The sequence below is a fragment of the Balaenoptera acutorostrata genome, chromosome 14, assembly GCF_949987535.1.
Source record: "Balaenoptera acutorostrata chromosome 14, mBalAcu1.1, whole genome shotgun sequence".
Lineage (NCBI taxonomy): Eukaryota > Metazoa > Chordata > Mammalia > Artiodactyla > Balaenopteridae > Balaenoptera > Balaenoptera acutorostrata.
The window spans coordinates 91,405,614-91,422,674 of record NC_080077.1 but is presented as its reverse complement, the minus strand read 5'-3'; the positions used below and the strand labels follow the sequence as shown (position 1 = coordinate 91,422,674).

Sequence of the window (17,061 nt, the reverse complement as noted above, 5' to 3'; positions counted from 1 at the left end):
AAAACAATAGCAAAGATCAATAAAACTAAAAGATGCTTCTTTGAGAAGATAAACAAAATTGATAAAACGTTAGCCAGTCTCATCAAGAACAAAAGAGAGAGGACTCAAATCAATAAAATTAGAAATGAAAAAGAAGAAGTTACAACTGACACCACAGAACTTCAAAGGTGGTAAGAGACTACTACAAGCAACTATATGTCAATTAAATGGACAAACTAGAAAAAATGGACAAATTCTTAGAAAGGTAAACCTTCTAAGACTGAACCAGTAAGAAATAGAAAATGTGAACAAACCAATCTCAAGCACTGAAATTGAAAATGTGATTTAAAAACTTCCATCAAACAAAGTCCAGGACTAGATGGCTTCACAGGCAAATTCCATTAAACATTTAAAGAAGAGTTAACACCTATCCTTCTGAAACTCTTCCAAAAATTTCAGAAGAAACACTTCCAAGCTCATTCTATGAGGCCACCATCACCCTGATACCAAAACCAGGTAAAGATATCACAAAAAAATGAAAACTACAGGCCAGTATCACTGATGAACATAGATGCAAAAATTCTCAACAAATACTAGCAAAGATAATCAAACAACACATTAGAGAGATCATATACCATGATCAAGTGGGATTTATCCCAGGGATGAAAGGATTCTTTAATATACACAAATCAATCAATGTGATACACCACATTAACAAACTGAAGAATAAAAACCATATGATTATCTTAGTAGATGCAGAAAAAGCTTTTGACAAAATTCAATACCTGTTTATGATAAAAACTCTCCAGAAGGTGGGCATAGAGGAAACCTACCTCAACGTGATAAGGGCTATATATGACAAACCCACAGCAAATGTCATTCTCAACAGTGAAAAACTGAAAACATTTCCTCTAAGATCAGAATAAGACAAGGATGCCCACACTCACCACTTTTATTCAACATAGTTTTGGAAGTCCTAGCCACAGCAATTAGAGAAGAAAAAGAAATAAAAGGAATTCAAATTGGAAAAAAGAAGTAAAACTGTCACTGTTTGCAGAAGACATGATACTATACATGGAAAATCCTAATGATGTTACCAGAAAACTACTAGAGCTTATCAGTGAATTTGGTAAAACTGCAGAATACAAAATTAATATAGAAAAAATCTCTTGCATTCCTATACATTCAGAGCAAAAGATCAGAAAGAGAAATTAAGGAAACAAACCAATTTATGATCACATCGAAAAGAATAAAATACCTAGGAATAAACTTACCTAAGGAGACAAAGACCTGTACTCAGAAAAGTATAAGATATTGATGAAAGAAATCAAAGATGACACAAACAGATGGAGAGATATACAATGTTCTTGAATTGGAAGAATCAACATTATCAAAATGACTATACTACCCAAAGCAATCTACAGATTCAATGAAATCCCTATCAAATTACCAATGGCATTTTTCACAGAATTAGAACAAAAAATTACAATTTGTATGGAAACACAAAAGACCCTGAATAGCCAAAGCAATCTTGAGAAAGAAAAATGGAGCTGGAGTAATCAGGCTGCCTGACTTCAGACTATACTACAAAGCTACAGTCATCAAAACAGTATGGTACTGGCACAAAAACAGAAACATAGATCAATGGAACAAGATAGACAGTCCAGAGAAATACCCACATGCCTATGGTCAACTAATCTTTGACAAAGGAGGCAAGAATATACAATGGAGAAAAGACAATCTCTTTAATAAGTGGTGCTGGGAAAACTGGACAGCTACACGTAAAAGAATGATATTAAAATACTCCCTAACACCATATACAAAAGTAAACTGAAAGTGGATTAAAGACCTAAATGTAAGGCTGGGTACTATAAAACTCTTGGAAGAAAACATAGGCAGAACACTCTCTGCCACTAATCAGAGTAAGATCTTTTTTGACCCACCTCCTAGAGCAGTGAAAATGAAAACAAAAATAAACAAATAAGACCTAATTAAACTCAAAAGCTTTTGCACAGCAAAGGACACCATAAACAGAAAAGACAACCCACAGAATGGGAGAAAATATTTGCAACCAAAGGACATAACAAAGGATTAATTTTCAAAATATATAAACAGCTCATGCAGCTCAATAACAAAAAAACAAACCACCCAATCAAAAAATGGGTGGAAGACCTAAATAGACGTTTCTCCAAAGAAGACATACAGGTGGCCAAAAAGCACATGAAAATATGTTCGTCACTAATTATTAGATAAATGCAAATCAAAACTACGAGATATCACCTCACAACCGTCAGAATGCCATCATCAAAAAACTTACAAACTATAAATGCTGGAGAGGGTATGGAGAAAAGGGAACTCTCCTACACTGTTGGTGGGAATGTAAATTGGTACAGACACTATGGAGAACAGTACAGAGGTTCCTTATAAAAGTAATAATACTGCTACCATGTGATCCAGCAATTCCACTCCTGGACATATATCTGGAGAAAGCCATAATTCGAAAAGATACATGCATCCTAATGTTTATTGCAGCACTATTTGCAATAGCCAAGACAAGGAAGCAGCCTAAATGTCCATTGGCATGGAATGAATAAAGAAGATGTGGCACATATACAATGGAATATTACTCAGCCATAAAAAAAAAATAAAATAATGCCATTTGTAGCAACGAGGATGGAACTAGAGATTGTCATACTGAGTGAAGTAAGTCAGACAGAGAAGGACAAATATTCCATGATATCATTTATATGTGGAATCTAAAAAAAAAGATACAAATGAACTTATTTACAAAACAGAAATAGAGTTACAGATGTAGAAAACAGTCTTATGGTTACCATTGGGAAGGGGGGGAAGGATAAATGGGAGACTGGGACCGACATATACACACTACTATGTATATAATAAGTAAATAAAAAGGACCTACTGTATAGCACAGGACACTCTACTCAATACTCTGTAATGTCCTATATGGGAAAAGGATCTAAAAAAGAGTGGATATATGTATTTGTATAACAGATTCACTTTGCTGTACACCAAAAACTAACACAACATTGTAAATCAACTATACTCCATAAATAAATAAATAAATAAATAAATAAATAAACAAACAAACAAGAAGAGTGGTATATAACAATTCCCTTTTTTTTAACCAAAATTTAAATGGTGAACCTTTTTTCCTTTTTCTTTTTTTTTTTTTGTTTTTTTGTTTTGTTTTCTACTATTTTTCTCATATTACCTCCTGCAGAAAAGCATAAAATTCATTAACTTTCTGGGCATAAAGTCCAACTGACCATCATCAATGCAGAATTATTAGTGTCACAAATCTCTCTAATACAGTTAGATTGTCTAATTTTCCCTTCCTCTTTTCTTCTGGTTCCAAGAAATACTGAATCTCACATTACTATGTTCTGATACATATATGCTCCTCTTCAGCTCTTTTGAACTTCATGGTCATGTCAAGTGACTATATATATATATGTATGTACACTTTATATACGTTAACCAATTTAAAACTATTTCTACTTCATGTTAAGGAAAAATATTTGGTTATATCTCTGTATTTATCTATTCTGCTGCATATTCTCAAAGATATTTCAAGATGCACAAAGAATTTACACATCTGTGATTTGAGATTAAAACTAATTTTCAAGTTTGAAGTGGCACAATCATCCTACAAAAACTTATCATGTACATACTAACTTCTGCAACAGTCTTTATAACTTATGGGAATTTCTTTAAGGAAACATAAATTAGGCTATGATTTTTAAACTTTGAGATTCCAATTTCAATGATATTGTTTTGTACAAGTCGTTTTCCAAGAAATACTTGTTGAATTAAATTATATAATAATTAGGTTTACCATAAAATTCATGTTTTCCCCAGTTCTAATTTTATTTTTTTAATTAACTGAATATTTGCCTGCAAAATATAGCAGTCACCAAATTTCATAATTTTATGAGAATAGATTATTAATATTCTTTAATGCTTACCAGATTTAGTACTTATTAGATTAAATGAGAGTGATCTTATTTTATACATAGGTTAATAAACTAAAGTGATGTTAATTGTGTCTCCAAGTGGAATAAAAATTCACATATTTAAATCTTGATGAAATAGAACAAACCCTATGTGTGTTTTATAGAATCATAACTCTCATATGGAATAAACACACCTTCTCTGTCACTAATTTAAATTTTCTAACACAAAAACTTCAGTTTTCTTTGGATTTTTACCATCACATTTGGTGTGTTTCACATTGCTTTGTGTTTAAAATAATCTAGGTTTATCTTTTACAAAGTAATGATTTAGTCATGTATTATTGCCAGAAACTTTGAAAGGTAAACTACAATACAAACGCTCAGTGTTTAATAATAGAGTTTTACTTATTTACCTGTGGAATGACAAAGAAAAGTATATATCATAACAACACTAAACAGAGAAGAAAATACAATGCATTATGTTTAAATTCAATTACAAAGGTTATGTAAATTTTAATGTAATTCTACTTTAATGTTTTATTATGATGTGTATTTAGTAAATTTATATTTTAGGGTGATTTATTAATAATGTTTGGAAAATCTGTAATCAAGTGTTACAGACTTAGCAGTTCACTTCATTTGGAGAAAAATTGTGTAATGTATAATATAACAAATACCCCAAGGAAATTAGAAATTCCAGTGATTGTCTATAAGCACAGGCAGAGAAAAATATTTAGTGGTTATTATAAGTGTTGTGATTGTTCACAGGGTCATCAAAAGTAGTCAATTTTATTTTGTGAAATAAAATTGAAAATAAATGTTAAGGAAATATATCCTACATTTTAATATAGCAAAACATCTGCTAATTTGATGAATAAAATATATATTTAATGTAAAATTATATTGTAAGTATTAAAGCATTTCACGTATAACAATCAAAACCATCAAATTTTAAAAACTGAGTCTCTTCACGTTCTGAAGCCATGTGTTAAAATACCAAATATAATGTCCATACAGTAGGCTTCCTAAGGAAAGTCGGTCCTGCTTATTATCCTATCCCTTGCAATATTTGATAAGGCAAAGTAATGTAATTTATTTTTCTCATAAATGGATTTTTCTTATTATGAATTTATTTTTTGATTCTTGATCAAAGGTTTATTTTTTTGGAATGAGAGAATTAAAAACAGTTTAAATTTAAAGTATTACATGGTTAAGCTAATATTTTTGAAAACAATATCTATGTACTGGAAAATCATCTAACTGTGGCTGTTAAAATACAGATATTTCATTCCAATTTATAAATCCAATTAACTTGCAGCAAATGTGATTGATGATTGTTGAAAAAGGGTTATTGTTGAATAAATACCCTTAACCTGTAACCTTCACAAGTTACCTACCATCTCTGAGCTTTCGTCCCTGATTTTTCTATCCAAACATATAGAGAAGTATCATATATCCTTCCTCAAGGATAATACGAGTGGATTCAGGAAGTCTTACTTATCTCAGATGTTTCACTTAACAATAAGTTATGGTTGCTGAGGTCCTATAATTAAAAATTCACTAGTTTTTCCTGATTTTATTGATTTTTTTTGTAAAAGGAAAGATACTAATGTGAGGAATTAAACATTGTTTACCAACCTTTTAACATAATACATTCAGTATTGATATGAATTAATTATGCTCACTTCATGGAAGAAAGTGTAATGATGCTTAGGTGAATGAGAAGGGAAAGAATGTGAAATACTTCAAGAATATGGAGGTTATGACCAAGGAGAGTTGGATTTGGAAGAAAGCATCAGAGTAGAGGGACATTTGCAGCTAGAGGGTGGGAAGTCATGTAGGATGGAGGGGGCTCTACAAAGTCAGAGGCAGAGAACTCCAAGGGAAAAAATGCTTGTAATAGGATTTCACATATTAAAAACAAAACCAAGTACCTTTGTATCTAAGTGCTTTGCTATATTCTTTACAATCTTTATGGTGCCAGAGAAAAAAAGTTATGTATATTGTCTTTACTTCGTTCTATAGTCCTCTGTTGTGTGATTCTAATCTGTATTTTATTGTAATTCCAACATACTTTTTATGTTTTAAGAAAACTTGAACACATTAAAATGCTATTAAACTGTTACACATGGTTAATAATACTTATGGACTTCTGAAAGTAGCTATTATTAAACTGAACAAAGTCATTAATGTCTTTAAACTTTTCACCAGGATGTAAAGTACAAAACAGACGTCTAACTGCATCTAGAGAATAGTAATGATATCTGACTATGTATGTTTGTTCTTTTTTTTACCATATATTTTTTACTGTATCTTTTATATTTTGTGTTTTAAATTAAAACGTGCTTTAATAAAAATAAGAGTAATGCATTGGATTCTAGTATGTACTTTCCCAGTGATCGTGACTGTAGGCAGCTGACAAAGTATAAACCTTCTCAGGCCTTTGTGTCTTCATCTATCTGTATAATCTTCTTCAGCCCTAAAATTCAATGAGTAAATAAGAAACATCCATTTGCATTTAAGACTAGAAATGCAATCTTAAGATATTGTATTTTCTGAACAAAAATATATTTTCATTTATTTTAGATAGCAAATATAGTGTGTGAATTGCGAAAATTTTGAAAAATTTCATCAGTTGTCAATCACGTTTTTCTCTGTATTTTAAACATTCATGTTGTTAATTTGATATCTCTTCATTGGTCAATATAAATTTACTCACTGAAGAGTCTGAACTGCCTAACACATATGTTAGTAAAAATAAGTTTTGATGTTTGAAATGCCCTTTCATTTCTCCAGAAATGATCTCCGAAGTATGGATATAGAATTTATTTGAACATTTATTATTACTAAGCACCTAACAGCCCAGTAATGGTTTATCTAAAACTAATGTTAACTTACTTTGCTTGAAATGGTTAACTTACTTATGTCAGTATTCAAAGCACTATCACCTATATTATTTGTTCACAGTAATGAGGAAACTAGCTATATATCACTGGCTTATTCATTTTACTGTCTTCAGGTTTAAGTAGTCCTTTTTCTTTTTTCATTCTTTTATTTTCTATTGAAAGACTGTCTATGCCTTTCAGAATTTAACTACTATACTATTTCAGGAAGATGAATTAATACTAGCTACTCATTATACATCATTGTTGCAATTACAAAATAATCTAAAATAATCAAATGTCTTCATGAGAAAAATCAGTGATGAACACACTAGAAATCTGACACACCTTGGACCTGGAGAAGCCCAATAATTAAAATCGGAATAGTAAAGTGGAGATGTTTAAATGGACATTTCGTGCTCAATTTCACCCTTGGTCTAAGCAGCCACGGCACATGTAGTGGAATAGGCTCCCTCAGGTACACTTCTGCTCAGTGCTTCCTCTCCAGGCCCTAACTGGTCAGGTCTCTCACTTACAACTGTCTGGTAGACACAGGAGTGATTCAAGGAAGAAGAATCTGGCCACTATAGTTGGGATATGAAAGTGGTCTTACGAGACATCTGGATAACAGCAATAAAACAGGCGTACAAATGTTAGTAACTGAGACTCTGAATCAACTTCAAAAATTCTGTAATGATGACTGAAAAATTGAACACTTGAAACAAATTACTTTATAAACAGAAAATAATAATATGGTTTGTTAAGTGGGCATTACATTTACAATGGAATAAAATACCTATTTAAGAGTTCACATGCACTGAAAAGTAAAAGAAAATAAATAATATTCTCAAGAAAAAAATTCAGAAAGACCGATAAGAGGTTGAGAAGTAAATATTAGAACTGAACAGAAATTTTTAAAAAGGATACTAAAAGAGAAAAAGAGTGAAATGCATGAAAACCAGTTTTAAATTTGTAATTTGCAATATGTAACCAATATTAGTACCTGAAGAAGAATTAGTGAACCAGTATTAATGCACAAAAGAATAATAGAGGAATAACACAAGAAAACTTTCCAGACATGAAGAAATAAATGAAAAATATATAACATGGCATATTCCAATTAAATGCTTAAACATCAAAGATAAAAGGGAAAGGGATTAAATTGTAAGTTCTCAACTTGCCAGTCATTGGGATAAATATTTCACACATCTTTTTAAATTAAAGAAGTTAAAAACGATGTCAGCTTCCAAGAAGGAAATGAACCAATTACATTCATAAATCATAATGTTCTTGAAAGGCCATTCTCTGCTGTATTTTCTGCAGTGACAGAGATGAAAGCAAAATAAAAGCATCAAATGCATAATCCTCAGTCAACATAAGATCTAAAAAGTGTGAACTTCACCAAGTTCTAATTCATATGTGAAGCCAAAATCACAACAAGATATTTTAGGTCGACATTTTCAGATTTTCCAGGAAATTTGAAATGGTAATACACTCTATCTTTTTTTCAGATGTGATTACAAACATGAGATTTCAATTGGAAGAAAATTTGTTCTCTTAAAATCACTAGGGAACCAGTCGTATAGAATAATCTACAGATCATTGAGGGCTGAAATATTTTAATAAGGAAGTTTATGTCAAAAAAAGATTTCATGATAAATATTCTTAAGGTGAAAATTTATAGGTTTGGATAACGATTTTCCCAATTAAAATCAAACAAAATTTTGTGAGCTGATTAACAAATAAACCAGCAATGAGAACCAAGACATTAACTCTGATTTATATAAACGTTGAAGGAAAATGAGCATAAAGAAGACAAGAAAAAAAAATAGTTGATCACATTTTTAAGAGTAAGATTCTTTAAATTCAATTTGAAGAATGCAAAATAGGGATAAAAACAATAAATTTGATATATTATTAAAGTAAAAAAAATCATTATTTTATTATGGTTTAAATAACTATATCAAAAGCTAATTCTTAACCTACATACAAATCTGATGACTTAACTTGCAAAACTCTCCTTCCCATAGTGTATGAGTTTTCTTTTGTAAAGAGACTGAGGACTGTGCTAACCTGGAACCACCTCTGACGGCTCCACCCAGTCACTGTGCAAGTCCCCTAGAATCCGCACCTCCCCAGGCACTTACCATTCACAGACTTTCAGGGAATTACACACAGCTTGAACCAGCAATGAAAATTTTGAAAAGAGATGACTCATTTAAATGTATTTGAATAACGGTGTAGCAATAATGAATCCTGGCACTTGCCCCTGGGAGATGCCCAGGAGAAGAGGCAAGTGTCTTCATTCCGAATTCTGTCAACTTCACACCTTAAGCAAGTCAGCCTAACTAGCCATGGATAACATCCCCCCAAAGGAACAATGATAGAGTAGCTTTTATAGAGCTTGATTTAACAAATACTACTCATGTTGTAAAAACATACATTTTTAGCTTTAGGTTCACTTATTTCTAATTTTTCAATTCAACATAATGGGTTTCCATTAATGGAATCTTGATTTGTAACATTATATTTATTGAGGATAAATGGTCAATGTACTGTTGCTGACTTAATCCAGGTGCTGATTAGGTTATAACCTGGAGGGAGCTTACTGTGGCCAAGTGATCATTTGTATAATTTCATTATTTGAAATTAGCCTTGATATTAGAAATATGTTTACTTTCTATACTTTATAAACCGCCAGAGTAAAATAAGCAAAATCCAAGCTCAAAAATACAAAATACGAGGTAACGCACACACACACATGCACACACACATTAGTAACGAAAATGACACATCAGGCAATATGTAACAAAGAAAACCTGTGTCATAGTAATAAATACTATGTGCATATGCTAAAAGAAAGATAATAATCTTAGGTTTATGTGAAATTAACATTTATGTGTGCCTTGTTAGAAATACGGCCCAAATAAAATGATACAGCAGGGTTTAAAATAAATAAAAGGCTAAGAACACAGCATAGATATTGAATGAAAAAACATGGTAGTGACAGTATTGAATATAAGGCAGATTATATTAATAATTTAAAGAGAAATAACTGATAAAATATAGAAATAATAAAAAACTTTACTATTGAATAATTATGTTGCAAAATACACATGGTCAACCTTTCAGTAATTTAAGATATTTTGACAGAGACACAGTTGCTCACAGTTTTTAACTTAACCTCAACTTCTCACAAATCAGACTGACAGAAGAAAAGAGGTAAAGTGAGGTTTTTTTTTACATACCTGGGTTCAATTAATATTTTACAAATTGAAAAGATAATGACTAAATTCTCAAATGACCAACCAATTATATATATTACATAATCATAAATAACAAAGATAATGAAAATTCATCTAGGAATTTTAAAAAGATACCTTAAATAATAATTGGTTTAAAAATACAGTGACAGGTTAATTTGATTTTATATATCTTAAATAAAAAAAAATATATCATTGTTAAGATCTTAGAAGGTAAATGAATCTCTGGTTAAAAACATGCTATAAATATTAACTATTTGTAAATCATTCATATGGTGTAATATTTAAGAAAGGGAATAAAAACCCACTTCTGGGAAAGAGAGGAGATATGAAAGTTACAAAATGAGGGTTGATTAAATTTGGGAGTTTGACTTGGGGTTGATATGAATACATGGTATGTGGTAAAATATATAAGCAATGCTTTTTTTTAGAATTGATTTCAAATTTGGGATTACATTTCTAAAGATAAAAACTTACTTAAACCTTAGTTTCTGCATTTCAGAGTGCATTATTAGAGGGATGTTTACAAGCTTTCATAAATACATATGTAGTTGTTTGTGGATAAATAAATACTGACCTGCAATAAAAAGTGTGTCCAGGTCCATCAACACATATCCCTCCATTAAGGCAGAGGACCACATTCAGTTCAGGCTCAGTACAACTGCTAATATTTACTTCACAATATGTACCATTTGGGCAAATGCAAGTAAAGCCATGGGCTGCTTCCTGGCAGAAGCCTTCATTCATACAAGGGATAGATGTGCAGTCCTAAATTATGAAATAGAGAATCAAATTTGATTATTAGTATTAAGACTAGAAATCTTATTAAAATTATATTTTTATTTAAATATTTTTAAGAAACCGATATGCAAGCTTATCTGGTATTCCCTTCCTCTAAAAACTGAAATATTTATTTCTAGTAATAGATTTTTAACTTTTATCACCAGAAATACTTGTCAAATGCTTCATTGTGGATTTTTCAGAAAAAAATAAACTTTATTAGACTTTATTAAATTATGTGTTATGTACATAATACCAGGAGTTCACTGACCCTTAGTATCCACCATACATCCCCATTTGCTTGGCATAGCCCCAGTTTAACTCTGCTGTCTTTGGGTAATGATTAATAGTGTCTCATTAACTCTCAAAGGAATCTTGGGTTTGATCACATAATTAGAACAGACAATTCACTATTGATTTATGTTCCTCTAAAAAAAAAAGCATCTATAATATCTGAGTTTTTATTCCATTTACAATCTTTTTTCATCAGTATTAACAGATATATATTTTTTCAGCTTTATTGAGGTATAATTGATCCAAAAACTCTAATATATTTAAAGTGTACAGTGTGATGATTTGATATACATATACATTTTGAAAAGATCCCCACTATGGAGTTAATTAACATATCCATCACCTCACATATTAACTTTTTTGTTGGGGATGGAGTTAGTGAAACACAAGTGTTTCTTTTACAAATTTTAATTATACAGTACAGAATTATTAATTATATTCACCATGTTATATATTAGATTCCTAGAACTTATTCAACTTATAACTGAAAGTTAGTACCATTTTTCAGCCTCTCCCTATTTTTCCCACTCCCCTCTCCCCAGACCCTAACCCTCCAGGGCTCTGGCAACCACCATTCTACTCTCTGTTTCTATGAGTTCAACTCTTTTTTTTAATTGAAATTTTCTTAGAATCCACATATAAGTGATATCATGTACATCTGTCTTTCAGTCTGGCTTATTTCACTTAGCCTAATGTCCTCCAGTTTCATCAGTGTTGTCACAAATGACAGGATTTCCTTCTTTTTTAAGGCTGAATATTATTCCATTGTATATATGAACACCATATTTTCTTCATCCAATCATCTATTCATGGACACAACGTTGTTTTCATACCTTGGCTATTGTGCCTAATGCTGCAATAAACATGGGAGTGCAGATATCTCTTCAAATAATGGTTTCATTTCCCTTGAATATTTACCCAGAATTCGATTGCTGGATCATATGGTAGTTCTATTTGAAGTTCTTGAAAAACCTCCATACTGTTTTCCAAAGTGGCTGTACCAGTTTACATTCCCACCAACAGTGCACAAGGGTTCCCTTTTCTCTACATCCTTGCTGCATTTGTTACCTTGTTTTTTTGATAATAGACATACTAACAGGTGTGAGGCAATAGCTCATTGTAGTTTTGACTTGCATTTCTGTGATGATTAGTGATGTTGAGCACATTTTAATATACCTGTTAGCCATTTGTATGGCTTCTTTGGAGAAATGCCTATCAAATTTTTTGCCCATATTTAATTGTGTTATTCGTTTTTTTTGTTGTTGTTGTTGTTGTTTTTTGCTATTGCATTATATGAGTTTCTTACATATTTTGGATATTAATCCTTTATCCAATATGTGGTTTACAAACATGTTCTCCCATTCTATAGGTTTCCTTTTCATTTCGCTGATGGCTTCTTTTGCTGTGCAGAAGCATTTTAGTTTGATGTCATCCCATTTATTTATTTTTGTTTTTGTTGCCTTTGTGTCAAATTTTTAAAAAAATGATTGTCAAGACCAAGGTCAAGGAGCTTACCCACTATGCCTTCCAGGAGTTTTACAGTTTTAGGTCTTATGTTCAAGTCTTTAATCCATTTTGAGTTGATTGTTGTGATCATGTAAAATAGGGGTCCAGCATCATTATTTTGCCTGTGGCTATCCGGTTTTTCAAACCCCATTTATTGAAGAGACTATCCTTTCTACATTGTATATTCTTGGCTTCTTTGCCAAAAATTAATTGAATATATTTGTGTGGATTTATTTCTTGGCTTTCTATTCTGTTCTATTGGTGTATGTGCCAGTTTTTATGCCAATACCAGACTGTTTTGATTACTATACCTTTGTAATATAGTTTGAAATCAGGAAGTGTGATGCTTCCAGCTTTCTTCTCTCTTCTCAAGATTGCTTTGGCTATTTGGGGTCTTTTGTGGTTCCATATGGATATTAGGATTATTTGTTCTATTTCTCTGAAAAATGCCTTGGGCATTTTGATAAGTGTTGCATAGAATCTGTAGATTGCTTTGGGTAGTATGAACATTTTAGCAATACCAATTCTTCCAATCAATAAACAGGGAATATCTTTCCAGTTTTTTGTGTGTGTTCAATTTCTTGCATCAACGTTTTACAGTTTTCAGTGTACAGATCTTTCATCAACTTGGTTAGATTTATTCCTAAGTATATTATTCTTTTGGATTCTTTTGTAAATGGGATTGTTTTCTTTATTTCTCTTTCTAATACTTTGTAGTTAGTGTATAGAAACACACTTTTTAAATATTTTGTCTATTTTAAGATGTTAAAAAATTAACTTTGAATGCATATAAAAGTTCTATATTTTTACACTTAAAATTTTGGGATACTAATTGTGTGTCCAAACCAATCACTCCTCAGGGAGAAGCTGGGAGTTAGGGGTCCTCTCCTTTTGTATGTTGTTATGCCAGTTCTGGGGTTTATGGTGAGGGTGTGTCTCAGCCTTTTCTATCCATTTCAACATGTATATTTTCTCAGTTACCGATGTGTAGTAGTTATCCAGCTAGTTTCTGGATTTCTCTGAGGAAGAATTGTTCTGTGCATATCTGTGCATCTGTGGCAGGAGCAAAATGCAGAACCTCATATATTGCCATCTTGATCCAGAAGTCTTAATGTGCATGAAATCATAATCTTTTAATTAGCCAGTATTCCTATGCATGTATCCAAATTTATGTCCATTATTTCTGATGCCTATCGTCCAAGAAGCAGAGGGGTGTCATGGAGTCAGGGGAACCTGGATATCTGTCTCTTCCTTTTCAATCTTTAGCATATTTGTATACTTCTCCTACTTGTACTCAATCAACAAAGGTATGCAATTTATTGTAGGTTCGTTTATGCATAAAATGGCAATAATCTCACCTACCTCATAAAAGTTCCTATGATAATTAAGTAAAATAATGACTATAAAGCAATTAGCCCTGTTCCTGGGACATAATAACTGTTCAGTAAATAGTATCTTCTTTCCTTTACACTCTGAAGGTCAAAGGCATTGTCAGCCTCTATTTCAGTCAATTGGAACTTGCTTAGGATAGAAAATGAGTTTTTCAGTGATTTAATGTCTACTAAATCACACTATATAATTCTTAAGTTCACATTTTAGATATTATATACTTGCTGGTGTTCTGGAAAGCACAGAACATGGTGCCTTGAACATGGTATGACACCACTTTCCAATGTAATGATAACTCTGAAAAGATTTGCACCTATAATTCTGAGAAATAATTTATAGAACATTATGACATCATTAGTAAAACTTTAAAAATTTATTCTGAATATGTTGTCCACACAAAATTTGTTAGTGAATATATACAAATATGATTCATTTGCACTGTGGGTTCTCAAGTTAGTACATCTTCAAAGGTAATTACCTATACAAACATGAGATAGTTTTTTTTAACATTTTATCTTGAAAAGTAATATTTTCTAGAACTATCATTAGTTGACACTAATGCTTCTAAACATTTAGTGACTTTTAAGAAGTGTTAACATAACAATAAAAACTCAAACTGACAAGGCTAATGTGTGAGCCCTTGCATTCATATCATGCATCAAATGGAAAATTAAAGGTTTGTCAAAATCACCAGAGAGTTTAATTAGTGTCATTTTCAATAAGAAATTGGCTGTACACTTGAGTATAAAACTCAAGTTGTGCTTGCAACCCAGATGGTGATCTTTTACATTCGTCCACGTGATAGAGTTAAATGTATGTTTTTTATAAATGAATACCATTCTGATATTTGTTCTACTTTTGCGAAAATGTGAACTCCTTAAGGATAACCAAAGGCACTTAGACTTGGGGCAGGTACTGCAGTTATTTTTATGGATGTAGGATTCCACAGGGAATGGCATGGAAACATGTTTCCCTCTTAGCCCTAAGGTGAGGTATATTTAGAATGATTTATTAGAAAGCATTTCATAAACTAATTGAATTATATTTCCAATGGGAAGAAAGAGATAGTTTTTAGATTGCCAAAAGTTCTCTCTCTAGGGTTTACAAGAATCTTTTACTAAATTAATTAGAAGGCTTAATGGGAAATACAAAAGCAATTTCTTTTTAGAAAAATTCAAATTATCATTTAAAGTTCTTGATATTTCCTCGTTCAAAAATTAAGGAAGATGCCTTTCTCTTTGTTCATCATTGTTTATGTTACTTTTCTATACTTTATTTAATATAATAAAGTGCTTCCCAAGAAGAATTCACTAAAATTTAATTTAGAAAATGACAGAAACAAAAGGCTGGTATGTTTAGAGAAAGAGGAGGAAGCTGGGAGTAATGTTGCAGACGAGGGCAATCTAGACAATTGAGCTAGACCCCAACATTCACTCAACTTGTATTCAAAACACCAAGTCAGGAAATGTACAAGACTATAAGAATAACAGAGCAATGATGTATTCCTTGTGGACTGTTTAGACTAATAAATGTGCAAGTTAGCTCTCTGACAGTTGTGTTGTATCCTGAGATGTATATGTATATATATATATATATATATATATATATATATATATATATATATATATATATATATGCAGTTTAGATCCAAAACTTTGTCCTGAGATCTCTGAACTTCCCTGAAGTATAGAAAGTTACTATCTGAGATCATTTTTATCATAGCATTTGTCTCATCGAATCATATGTTTTCTTTTTAATTGCTGTTTTAATACTTTCTTCAAATAAGATCTTAGAGAAATGAAACATGTTAAACAAGTAAACATGGAACTGTGCATTTGAAGAGTGGAAACAGGACATGGTTCCCATTAGAGCCCTACCTTATCCACTGCAAAGACCTATTAAATTTCATAGAACTTCTTGAACTTTGTCTAGCTCTGAATAAAACCTACCAATAGAGTGTACTGTTTCTAAAACTTAAATTGCATGTGAATACACTAGATAGCTTGTTAAATTTTAGATTCAAACTGTTTGGGATGGGGTCTGTGTTTCTCCATTTCTAACAAGCCCCCAGGTGATCCTGATGCTGCTAGGTCATGGACCAAACATTGGTAAAAAGAATCTAGTCCAACAATTTTATTTTACTCACAAGGATGAGGACAAGCCAAAGGGTGTTAGAGTGACTTCACCAAGGTCTTATAGCAAGAGGACAACAGAATAAAATCACATAGACACTAAATGCCCTGAATTCCAATTTAGGGCTCGTTGTACCGCCAAGTCTTTGATTTTTCTCTCAAAGGGATTCCTTGGCTGTGGAAGTGTACATATAATAATGTATATGATAAAGACTTAATATCCCTAATGTTTACTTACAATATAATTTTGATTTACTGTTTTCTTTCTCAAAACTTACATGATTGAATATGGGTCTACAATAGTTAATAGGGAGAAGATTTTGTTTGATTCCCAATTTAATCAGACATAGAATGTTTTGCTGTAAAGAAAATACACTCTTTAACTGTTATTTCAACAAATCAAACAGGATTATGAAATACAAAAATTGGGATTGTTTCAGTAAATATTAAATTTTATTTCTTCATCGAAAATGTGTCTCTCAGTACCTCCAGGAAAGAGGGCCACTGAAATACAGGAAAACAAAACCATTGTCTTAGAAACTGCCTGAAAAGGCACAAATGAATCAATATAGGAAAGAAAAGTACATCAGGGTTAAAACTAGACATGATGCCAAATTCATAAAACAAGTCAAGATTTTTTAAAAGTAATGCAAAGTTCCAAACCCATTAAAAAAGCTAACACTTAATACCACTCCTATTTCCTCAGGTAAAGAAAAGAATGTTGCAAAAGAAATCTGAAGTGTATATTAAAAATCATGGTAGTATACAATATACTACCATGATTTTTAATATACATTGTACTCTAACTTGGCAAAATGAGGGGTCAAGCATGAACACGTCCAAAAGACTGAGAGTTCTG

At 31.5% G+C, this 17,061-nt stretch overlaps 1 protein-coding gene across 2 annotated transcripts in view; it reads right to left on the bottom strand.

Moving 5' to 3' along the window:
- The window catches only part of EYS (eyes shut homolog), a 1,775,980-nt gene that overhangs the window by 1,104,963 nt on the left and 653,956 nt on the right, over positions 1–17,061 (bottom strand). For both annotated transcript variants that reach the window (XM_057527983.1, XM_057527984.1), the window contains exon 20: positions 10,679–10,869. In XM_057527983.1, coding sequence (XP_057383966.1) covers positions 10,679–10,869 — 191 coding nt within the window. The remainder of the gene's footprint in view (positions 1–10,678; positions 10,870–17,061) is intronic.